The sequence below is a fragment of the Sapajus apella genome, unplaced genomic scaffold, assembly GCF_009761245.1.
Source record: "Sapajus apella isolate SASKATOON/1434 unplaced genomic scaffold, GSC_monkey_1.0 scaffold105, whole genome shotgun sequence".
Classification (NCBI taxonomy): Eukaryota; Metazoa; Chordata; class Mammalia; order Primates; family Cebidae; genus Sapajus; species Sapajus apella.
In genome coordinates this window covers 2,529,948-2,541,523 of record NW_022437045.1, presented here as the reverse complement: position 1 = coordinate 2,541,523, position 11,576 = coordinate 2,529,948, and the positions used below count along the sequence as shown (strand labels likewise).

The following is an 11,576-nucleotide window of genomic DNA, read 5'->3' as shown; positions in this document are numbered from 1 at the left end:
GGAGTGCAGTGGCACAATCATAGCTCACTGCCATCTCTGCCTCCTGGGTTCAAGTGATCCTCACACCTTAGCCTGTAGCTGGGACTACAGGCACTGGCCAGCATGCCAGCTAATATTTTTTCTATGTTTTAGAGAAATGCGGTCTCACCATGTTGCCCAGGCTAGTTTTGAACTCCTGGAATCAAGTGATCCTCCTGCCTTGGCCTCCCAAACTACTGGGATTATAGGCACGAGCCACCATACCTGACCTTCTCCTGTTATCTTAAAATGATCAAGCAATCCTTGCTGGCATTAAATTCTCCAGCTTTAGACCTTTCATCTCCCTTTTGCTTTAAGGTATCATATGATGACTTAGCTTTTTCTCTAATGATATTAGAGTCTGTACATATGCCTTTCTTATAACAATTCTGTACCCACACAGAGGCTGCATTTTCAATACAAAGTAGAAAGGTATTTCAGAAAAAGTTGGAGGTGTTTCACCTTCTGGGGTAGCTGCAGTGACAGCTTCATGAATTTCCTTTTCTTTTTTGACAATGGTCCTTATGCTGGATTCATTTATCTTGAAAAGGTGGACAACTGCTGCTGAAGACCTCAACCTACTGTACATATCAAGCAATTCAGCACTTTTCTTGTCGTGACTTTTCTCTGCTTCTTGAAATCACCTTCAGCATCACTAGTGCCACTTCACATGGGTCTGTGGTGGCATTCAAGGTTTATGTTACTGCACTAAACACAATGAAAAATTCTCAAGAACTGCAAGAGATCATTTTTTTACTGTGATATTCAGTTTGCTAGAGAGAGGAACTGCTCATGCAGAAATGGTAATATCACATGGCATTTTAAGTGGATGCTCACACTTGGACTCCCTGCAAAGCACCAGAAGGTGGCTATAAAATTATTATACTAGAAGTTAGTTTTTTGCAGTTATGATTAATACCACATCTTTATGTTTCTCTTTCCTGTGAATGGCGCTATGTATGTTATAGTTGTAAATGATAAACTAAACTAGTATCTACATAAATTTTATACATTCATGACACACACACAAAGTCGAGTGTGGTGGTCTGTGCCTACAGCCCCAACTACTTGGAAGGTTGAGGTAGGAGGATCAGTTGAGCCTGGGAGATCAAGGCTGCTGTGAGCTGTGCTTGTGCCACAGTAGCACTCCAGCCTGGGTGACAAAGCGAGACCCTGTCTAAAAAAAAAAGTTCTTAGTACGTGATGGGATCCTAATCCTTGTCAACCGTTATGAACAGATGGGTGCCTTTATGGGAACTTAATGGGGAAGCATGTTTGCACTTCTACCAGGATTAATTTCCACTTGGGCAGCAGTTAGTCTTTGGTTAAACTTTTTTGTTGTTGTTTTTTGAGACAAAGCCTCGTTCTGTCACCCATGCTGGAGTGCGGTGGCGTAGGCTCACTGAAACCTCCATCTCCCAAGTTCAAGCAATTCTTGTGCTTCAGCTTCCTAATTAACTGGGATTACAGATGTGTACCCCCACACCTGGCTAATTTTTATATTTTTAGTAGAGATGGGGTTTCGCCATGTTGGCCACACTGGTCTCAAACTCCTGGCCTCAATTGATCCACCTGCTTTGGCCTCCCAAAGTGCTGGGATCACAAGTGGAACCCACTGTGCCTGACCTTAAACTCTTATTAAATTAAATTGTGTTAAAGGAACTTAGGTCCTTTGTCTCTTCTTGTCAGTCAGCATCACCCTGTGACAAGAAGAGACAAAGGACGTAAGTTCCTTTAATGCAATTTAACTTAATAAGAGTTTACCTGTAGGGTTATTTAATACTTGACTAAAAATCAAGTACGTATTAGTTAAATAACCCTACAAGTAAACATTAGATTGCAGCAATGAATGCCTCAAAAGTATTATAAATGATAGCACAAGAGGTATTATTGATCTGGTTGGGGAGGTTGGGAAGCCGTTCCTCATTAGGTGATGCTTTAAGATGGATGGGTATGTATTAACTAGTGGAAAGACCCTGGTAGAGAGTATTCCAAATAGAGGAAACAAGCCTTATTTTAAAGGCCCTGTGGCAGTGAACTGAAAAAAGACCACTGTGTGTCTGGAATAGAAGAGTGGAACAATGGTGTGAGATGAGGCGGGAAAGGTAGACAGGAGTTAGGATGGACAGGGCTTTAAATACAAAGATTTTTCGTTTTTATCCAAAGAGTATGAAGTCATTGACCATTTTAAGGGGGATGCGTAGTAGGAGTGGGTGAGTGTCAGTTACCTGATCACATTAGTTTCTGAAAAGATAGCTGTATTTGAAGTGAATTAATGCAGGAACAGAAAACTAAATGTTGCATGTTCTCACAAGTGAGAGTTAGACATTGGGTACTCATGGACATAAAGATGACAACAGTAGTTATTGGGGTCTGCTAGAGGAGGGAGGGAGGAGGGGGTTCAAAAACTGTTGGGCACTAAGCTTAGTACCTGTGTGATGGGATCTTTTTGTACCACAAACCTCAGCATCACAAAATATACCCAGTAACAAACCTGCACATGTACCCCTGAAATCCAAAATAGAAGTTGGAAATGGGGAAGATAGCTGTAAACATGGTAGAGAGAACATACCACATTTTTTTAGATGTTCTTCAGGTGAGAGATTAAATTGGACTGTGGTCATGGTATGGTGGTGGTTAGAATTCTAAAATATGAGTTAGTAAAAAGTGGGAGAGGAGACAAATATGGGGAAAACTGGGCAGAATTCAGAGATAAAAAGGACAAAAATGAATAAAATTGAATGTTGTAAGGGGTGCTGGAGTAAAAGCTCTGAAGGATTCCCTAAGTTTGTTGTTAATTAACCCAGAAATTCTGTTTGAATTGCATGTAAAATCTGTTGAAGTTGTTTCTGCAGTGTTCTGATGGCCAAAGTTTAGTTTCCAGACTTCTAATATCTTACGATATTATACTTAAAAATCAGCATTTATGCGTACAATAGAACTTTTAATCAGTATTCATTTAAGTTTAGTTGTCTGTTGCCTGATACCTTCACATTGAAGTAGTATTCTTCCCCTTTGCTTATATGAGAAATTTCAAAACAAAGATTTGGAGGTAGGCCAGTTGCTGTGGCTCATGCTTATAATACAGCACTTTCAGAGGCGAAAGTAGGCAGATCGCTTGAGATCAGGAGTTCAAGACCAACCAGGCAACCTGATCAAACCCCACCTCTACAAAACATAAAAAAAATTAGCCTGTGTGGAAGCATGCACGTGTAGTCGTCCCAGCTACTTGGAAGGCTGAGGTGGGAGGATCATTTGAACCCAAGAGGTACAGCCTTTCAGTGAGCCATGATCGTGCCCCCGAACTCCAGCCTGGATGGCACAGTGAGACCCTGTCTCAAAAAAACAAAAATTAAAAAAAGATTTGGGAATGGGGTGGGATTCCTGTTAAACAGTAGAGCCCTTGTTTTGTTTGTTTGTTTGTTTTGAGACAGTCTCCCTCTGGAGGCTACCAGGCTGGAGTACAGTGGCATCATCTCAGCTCACTGCAGCTTCTGCCTCCTGGGTTCAAGCAATCCTTCTGCCTCAGCCTCCCAAGTAGCTGGGATTACAGGTGCCTGCTACCACACCAAGCTAATTTTTTGTGTTTTTAGTAGCAGCGGGGTTTCACCATGTTGGCCAGGCTGGTCTTGAAATCCTGATCTTAGGTGATGATCCACCTGCCTAGGCGTTCCAAAGCACTGGGATTACAGGCACTAGCCACTATGCCTGGCCAGAGCCCTTGATTTTTTAAAACAGTTTTATTAAGACACATAGCATAAAACTAGTCAACATCAAGTATACAATTCAGTGGTTCTATGCAGCCATCACCACATTCCATTTTAAAATACTTTAATCATCTCAACAAGAAACACGCTACTCATCAGCAGTCGTTCTTCATTTATCTCTAAGTCTTTCAGCCCTAGACAACCACCTTTCTGGATATTACATATAAATGGAATTATATAATATATTGCCTTTTTTATCTGGCAGCTTTAGTTTAGCATAAGGTTTTCAAGGTTTATTCGGGTTGTAACATGTATCAGTACCTTTTTCTTTTTGTGGCTCATATTTCATTGAATAGATATATATTTGTTTACTTATTAGCTGACAGACATTTGGGTGTCTGCCTTTAATGACTTTTATATGAATAAAGTGACAGTGACCACACATATACAGGTTTCTTTTTCTTTCTTTCTTTTTCAACCCTCAGACAGGAAAAAGTATCATGTACAAGTTCTATGTGAACTTATGTTCTCAGTTCTCTTGGGTGCATACCTAGAAGTAGAATTGGCTGGGTCATATGTTGACTGTGTTTAATCTTTTGAGGAAGTGTCAAGCTGTTTTCCAAAGCTGCTGCAACATTTTACATTCCCACCAGTATTGTCTGAGGGTTTCAGTTTCTCCACATCCTTGCTAACACTTGTTACTGTCTTTTTGATTATAAGCAAGTAAGTGTGAAGTGGTAGCTCATTATAGTTTGATTTGCATTTCCCTGATGGGTAGTGATGTTGAACTTGATTGTGGTTTCATTGAAAATATAGAAATGAACATGTTTGGTAGCTTCATGTAATTGCTTGGAGAGTTTTGCTGTATGTAAAATTTGTTGTTCTTTTTTCATCAGTTGTATTCCCTGAATGACTATAAACCACCCATTTCTAAAGCGAAAATGACCCAAATTACTAAGGCAGCCATCAAAGCTATTAAGGTGAGTAATAAATTTTACTCTTCTATTTTCAAAAGACAAACAATATTAATAGTTTGGATGGGGGATAATTTTTATGGATTATATGTTCTTTCTCACTTTACAGTGTTAACACATATTAATTGTGGAAAAACACAAAAAAGAAAATCTGTCACCTGTATACACTCCCATTTAGTGATAAACAATGTTTATTTTAAAATTATTGTTATTTTTTAGGGACAAGGTCTTATTCTGTTACCCAGGCTGTACTGCAGTGGCACAATCATACCCCACCGTGGCCTTGACCTCCTGGGCTCAAGTGATCCTTTTGTCTCAGCCTGCCAAACATTTAATGTCTTAATAAATATTCTTCCTTAAATATTCTTCCATAAATTTTTTTGAAGCAGTCCTTTTTCCTTACATTTTTTAGGTAATATTTTGGGTATATCCACTTTATGGAGAGTGTGTTTAACACTGTCTTTTGCCACACTAACTTGGTAGAATCTTGAAAATATGAATTGATAAAAGATTTCTGTATATTGATATATTCATTTTTTTCTTATTGATTCTATTATTATAGATTCAGAAATAGGCCCTTAGGGTATACAGTTGTGCCTCATTTTACTTAAGGTATTTGAACTGTGGGAAAAGGCCATAGGCATTTAACCATTGCTCTGATAATGTAGGTTTTGAATCTATATTGACTTGTGGATACTTCTGAAAATCTCAGGAAAAGGTTGAGTTGTCTCTGGAGAAATACATATATATGCTCAAAATTTTATAGAAAATTTTCTGGCAAAAGAACCTTTTCAAGCTCAGCCATAGATATCTTCCCGAAGAAATCCCCAGTGATTCCTAACTTAGTAGGCCTCTTAAAATTGGGAATGGATGAGTACTTATTTCTAATTAAGTAGGTATTAACCTATGACTATTCAGTGATATGTTTTCCTGCTCGTAATTAAAATATTAACCATAACCAAAAGCACCAGGTATTTAAATTATCTTTTAAATAACAGCACTATATAAGATTTAACAAATTCCTATTTACTAGTAATTACTACCGGGAGAAAATTAAGATGATTAATTGATTTTGCAGTTTTCTAGCGGCTAAAGCTTAGTTTTCAGACTTGTTACTATCTTACATCTATAGTTAAATTCATGTACTTACATGCCAGAACATCAGAGAGGACAACAACAATAATGGTAAGGACTTTGAAGTCAGAAAGTTTTTCAAAGACATGATTTTTTAGAGTATTAGATAGAGTCACTGTAGAATGATTTTATTCTCTTGTATTTTATACTATTCTATATTATGATCTGACTTTTATGACCATGATCATTTTAGAGTATGCAAACGTGTATTAGTTTTATTCTGTGAAAATTAATAATTGATGCACTTTATATAACTTGTTGAGCAGAATACTTTCTTAATAGAGTCAGTGAAGTATAGGTCCAAACAGTATTTTTTATTTTCAGATGTCAGACGGGTCTGAGAGAAATTAAGTAATTTGCAGTAGTAGGAGTAAATATAGCTGGAATTTTAATCCAGAATTCTGTCAACCAAGAGTCTAACTTTTTGGACACAGTGGCACACATCTGTAGTCCCAGCTACTGGGTAGGCTGAGGCAGGAGGATTGCTTGAATCCAGGAGTTCGAGGCCAGCCTGACAATATAGTGGGACCCTGTCTCAAAGCTTTTTTTAAAAGAAGTACTTAGAAGATTAAATGTTTTTTAAAAAGAGTCTAATATTTATTATTATGATATATTTTACTATTTTGAGTTATTTTTAATGTTTTGACTTTTGAAAAAATTTAAACTTAAGTTTCAAATTATTATGGTGAGCAGGACATATTATTCCCTTGGATTTGCTAATTGTTAACATTCTGCTACATATGGAAGTTAGTTTCAGACTTCATTCATAATAGCAATCCTTGTTACATGCTTGAATTTGAAACTCCTAAGAATAAAGACATTATCCTAGGGAACCATACTATACCAATCACATGCAAGAAATTTCACTTTTACTTTGATATAATATTGTTATATATTATATAGTTCATCCTTACTTTTAATATTGTTGCATTGTTGACTAGTAGCTGTTCCTTTCAACCCTGCTTTTTTCAGAATCCAATCTAGATCACACATTATACTTACTTGTCCTGTCACACAGCCCTTGTTTTTTTGTGACATTGATGTTTTTGAAGAGTCCAGACCAGTTATTTTTTACTACTTTGTTATTTTAAATGGCATTTAGGAGATATATATATATGTATATATATATAAATACCTGGTATTTTAAACTACATTTTATTAATCAGATTTAATGATACTGTGTTTCATATTGAGGTAAGTCATTGTATTTTATATAGAAGTGATTAATGAGTGATGATGGTTAACATTGCACTGTCAACAAAACCACCCAGATAACCTATTGTGGAAGAAGGCCTATGAGAATTAATAAACTTTCAGTTAAGATTTAGGAAGCAGTTTTATTCTAATTATGTATAGTAACTAGAAGCAGAGAACACTGTCAAGGTGTCTTCCAGAAGAATTCTTTATTCAATAAGTAGTTATTTAATATTTTGCATATTGATTTTTAAATGTTTAGGTGCCTATAAAGTGCCCACTTAAGTAGTTGTTTTAGCTTTTTTATTTAAATAACTGAAACCATTGAGTAAGCTGTTACTTTATTGTAAGTAACTTTAGCCAAACTTAAACTTTGGGTTTGATTTGATTTGGTGAATATGAGTTCATGATGTTTTCCTTTATTTTTGATTTTATAAATACTGGATTTAGTGCTGAGATTTAGTCAAATGTTCATATTTCTTCAGTCTAGGGGAATGTTCCTTAAAAAGCATAATTCATGAGAAGAAAAGTATAAAGGGATCCAGGCACGGTGGCTCATGCCTATAATCCCAGCACTTTGGGAGGCCGAGGCAGGTGGATCAGTTGAGGTCAAGAGTTTGAGACCAGCCTAGCCAACCTGGTGAAACCCGATGTCTACTAAAAATACAAAAATTAGTCAGGCGTTGTGGCGTGCACCTATAGTCCCAGCTACCCAGGAGGCTGAGGCAGGAGAATCACTTGAACTCGGGAGGCAGGAGTTTCAGGGAGCCGAGATTGCGCCACTGCACTCCAGCCTGTGCGACAGAGTGAGACTTTGTCTCAAAAACAAAAAAAGTATAAAGAGAAGCACAATTCAAGTTAGTTATTTAAACAGAAATAATATGCCAATATGGTATTGTTGTTGTGGTATTAAAATTTATTAGGCACAAATTCTATATACTTTATGCTAAATTTATAATTCATCTCAAGTTTATAGTGCTATATTTTATGAAACTTAAATTGTCTTAAGTTTTCTCACAATTGATAGTGGCCCATTACTAATTTTTATTCTATATGTTCACTTCTGCTAACTCATATTGTCTGATCCATTAGGATATTATACATTTCTGTGTTTTATATTCTTGCAGTTCATTTTCCAGGAGAAGCAGAAGGAGATAAATGAAGTTGAAAACAACTACCTTACATATATTTATTAATGTTATTTGTAGTTATCTTTTCTAATTTACCTTTATTTAACTGATAAAATTATACTGTATTAAATCTGTACTTTTCCTTTCATGAAATTAAGAATATACACCCACCAGTACTTAGCACAAGTGTTTTGCTGTCAACACAACTGTTTGTTAAAGTATACTTTCAGAAAGTCTTCAGTAGCGTTATTTCATATCTATGGCAAGGCAGCATACTTTGGGCATACTGATTATCTACTTCAAAGAAGCCCTTTACTAATTATATAGCACAGCTGGTTGCATATGGTGAGTGACAAGAATGTTTGTCTCAGAATTCTTGGTTAAGGTAATTGTTTAGATAGACCTTTGGAGCTATGTAAACCTATGGTTAGCAGAAAATTTTAGTCTCAAACTGATTTTAAAATCATGCTTCGTTTTTTTCCTCTTTTAGTTCTATAAACATGTGGTACAGAGTGTTGAGAAGTTTATTCAGAAAGTAAGTATATAATTTTCCATACTTGTGCTAAATGTACTGTAATTGTAGATTAATGCCTGTACTCTTCTCCTTTAGATCGAATACACAACCTTAAGTTGTTTCGATGGACTGTTAAAAAGTGATTCCAGTTATTTTATTTTCTAATTAGGAAATGAAAGTCCCTTTCAGATCATTGTACTTAGGTTTGTATTCTGCCTATGTTCATGTGCCTAAATGTAAGCAGAGACAGTTTGAGAATCAGTGTCATGTGGCTTTAAGGATTCAGCGATGTTACAGTGTGTTTATGTTCTTCATCTAGGAGAAGGATGCGGATTTGAAGTGAGATTTCAGTCATTCAGCTAGCTAGGTAACTTTGAATAAGTCAGTTCTTTTTTGTTTTTTTAAGTTCTTGTTTTCTCAATATTTAAAATATAGTATTAATAGGCTGGGCACAGTGGCTCACCACGCCTGTTATCCCAGCACTTTGGGAGGCCACGGTGGGCGAATCACTTGAGGCCAGGAATTCAAGACCAGCCTGACCACGATGACAAAAGCCTGTCTTTACTAAAAGTATAAAAATTAGCTGATGTGGTGTCAGACACCTGAATCTCAGACCTGGGAGGCTGAAGCACCTAATTGTCTGAACCCAGGAGAGGTTGCAGTGAGCTGAGATTGCACCACTTCACTTCAGCCTGGGCCAGAGTGATACCTGTCTCAAAAATATATGTGTGTGTGTTTGTGTGGTGTAGTATTGATAAAATATATTTGGAGATTAAGTAGTTAGGTAACTTGAAGCTAAGATACAGGGTTGAATAACAAGTATGCTGTCTTTCAGTTAAAGTATAAAACTGTTCGTGATTAGAAAATTTTATTTGGCCTAAAGCTTTTAAAAGTATTTCTCAGAGATTGTTGTTCTGATTAAAGATCTTTCTTTTTTTAAAAAAAAGTTTTAATGTCTGATTTTTTTTTTTTTTTTTTTTTTTTTTTTTTTTTTTTTTTTTTTTTTTGAGACTGAGTCTCACTCTGTAGCCCAGGCTGGAGTGCAGTAACATGATCTCAGCTCACTGCAACCTCTGTTTCCTAGGTTCAAGCAATTCTCCTGCCTCAGCCTCCCTGGTAGCTGGAATTAGAGACATGTGCCACCATGCCCAGCTACTGTTTTTGTATTTTTAGTAGAAATGGGGTTTCACCATGCTGGCCAGGCTGGTTCTTGAACTCCTGATCTCAAATGATTAGCCCGCCTTGGCCTCCCGAAGTGCTGGGACTACAGGCTACTGTGCCCAGCCAAAAAGTTATGTCTTACACTGTGCCTTGTAATCTTTATGAATCTTTATGAATAGGAATTACCTAGGAATCTTGTTAAAACTGTGGATTCTAACTCACTGAGTGTGGAGAGGAACCTGAGATTCTGCATTTATAACAGTTCCTAGATGATGTTTCTTCACAAAGCACAATTTGAGTAGTAAAGGTTTAACGAATAAAAGTGAACTTATGCATAAATGCTTGTTGACTGATTTGATTTGGAATAGGGTACTTTGAATAAAATGTTTCAGAATCTTAGGAAGACCTGGATTGAGCAAAGTTACTCCATCGTGAGATAATTACAGTCAATCTGAAGAGACCAATGTGTGTGGAAAAACTTGAATGTTTTGCCCCTAACCCTGTTTAAATCAGAGATCCAGCAATAGATTTGTGTAATGGTTAAAATTTGTGTGTGTGTATGTGTATATATGTGTGTGTGTGTGTGTGTGTGTGTGTGTGTGTGTATTAAACTTATAATTTTGAGCTAATTGTAGATTCACGTCATTGAATCAGTAGGAATAAATCATGTAGAGATCACATGTGCCTGTCACTCAGTTCCCCCAGTGATAACATCTTGTAGAACTGTAGTAAAATATTACAGCCAGGACATTGATAACAGTCACCTATCGACACACTAACCTTATTCAGATTTTAATAGTCTTACATGCGCTCATTTGTATATGTATGTATTTAGTTCCATGCAATTTAATCGCATGCATAGATTCATGTAAATGTCACCATAGTCAAGATATAGGATAGTTCCTTCACCACAAGGATCCCTTGTGTTTCCCTTCTATATATACTCTGTAGTCACACTCAGCTCATCCTCCTCATCCCGAATGCCTGGCAGTCATTAATTTATTCTTTTTCTCTATTTTTCATTTCAAAAATGTTATATAAGTGGAATAGTACAAAATGTAGCCTTTTGAGATTGGCTTGTTTTGCCCAGTGTAATTCTCTTGACATCTAACCAAATCGTTGCATGTATCAAATAGTTCCTTCCTTTTTAAAATTTTTTTTTTATTGTTACTTTAAGTTCTAGCATACAAGTGCAAAACATATAGGTTTGTTACATAGATATACCTGTGCCATGGTGGTTTGCTGCACCTGTGAACTAGTCATCTAGGTTTTAAGTCCTACATGCATTAGCTATTTGTCCTGATGCTCTCCTTCCCTTCACCCTCCCACCTCCAACTGGCCCTGGCGTGTTTTGTTTCCCCCCACTGTGTCCATGTGTTCTCATTGTTCAGCTCTCGCTTATGAGTGAGAATATGGGATCTTTCGTTTTCCATTCCTATGTTAGTTTGCTGAGGATGATGGCTTCCAGCATCATCCATGTCACTGCAAAGGACATGATCATTCCTTTTTATGGCTGCATAGTATTCCATGGTATATATGTACCCACATTTTTAAAATCTAGTCTATTGTTTATGGGCATTTGGGTTTATTCCATGTCTTTGCTATTGTGAATAGTGTTGCAGTAAACATATGTGTGCATGCATCTTTATAGTAGAATGATTTATATTCCTTTGGGTATATACCCAGTAATGAGATTGCTAGGTCTAGTGGTATTTCTGGTTCTAGATCCTTGAGGAATCACCAC

At 36.7% G+C, this 11,576-nt stretch overlaps 1 protein-coding gene across 9 annotated transcripts in view; it reads left to right on the top strand.

Annotated features, from left to right (window-relative positions):
• SCAF8 (SR-related CTD associated factor 8) overlaps positions 1-11,576 on the top strand; it is a 250,670-nt gene that overhangs the window by 35,172 nt on the left and 203,922 nt on the right. For all 9 annotated transcript variants that reach the window (XR_004262852.1, XR_004262850.1, XR_004262851.1 and 6 more), the window contains 2 exons: positions 4,622-4,705; positions 8,648-8,692. Coding sequence is in view for 5 of the 9 variants with exons in the window: in XM_032258747.1 (XP_032114638.1) it covers positions 4,622-4,705; positions 8,648-8,692 (129 nt within the window). In the remaining 4 variants the exon portion in view is untranslated. The remainder of the gene's footprint in view (positions 1-4,621; positions 4,706-8,647; positions 8,693-11,576) is intronic.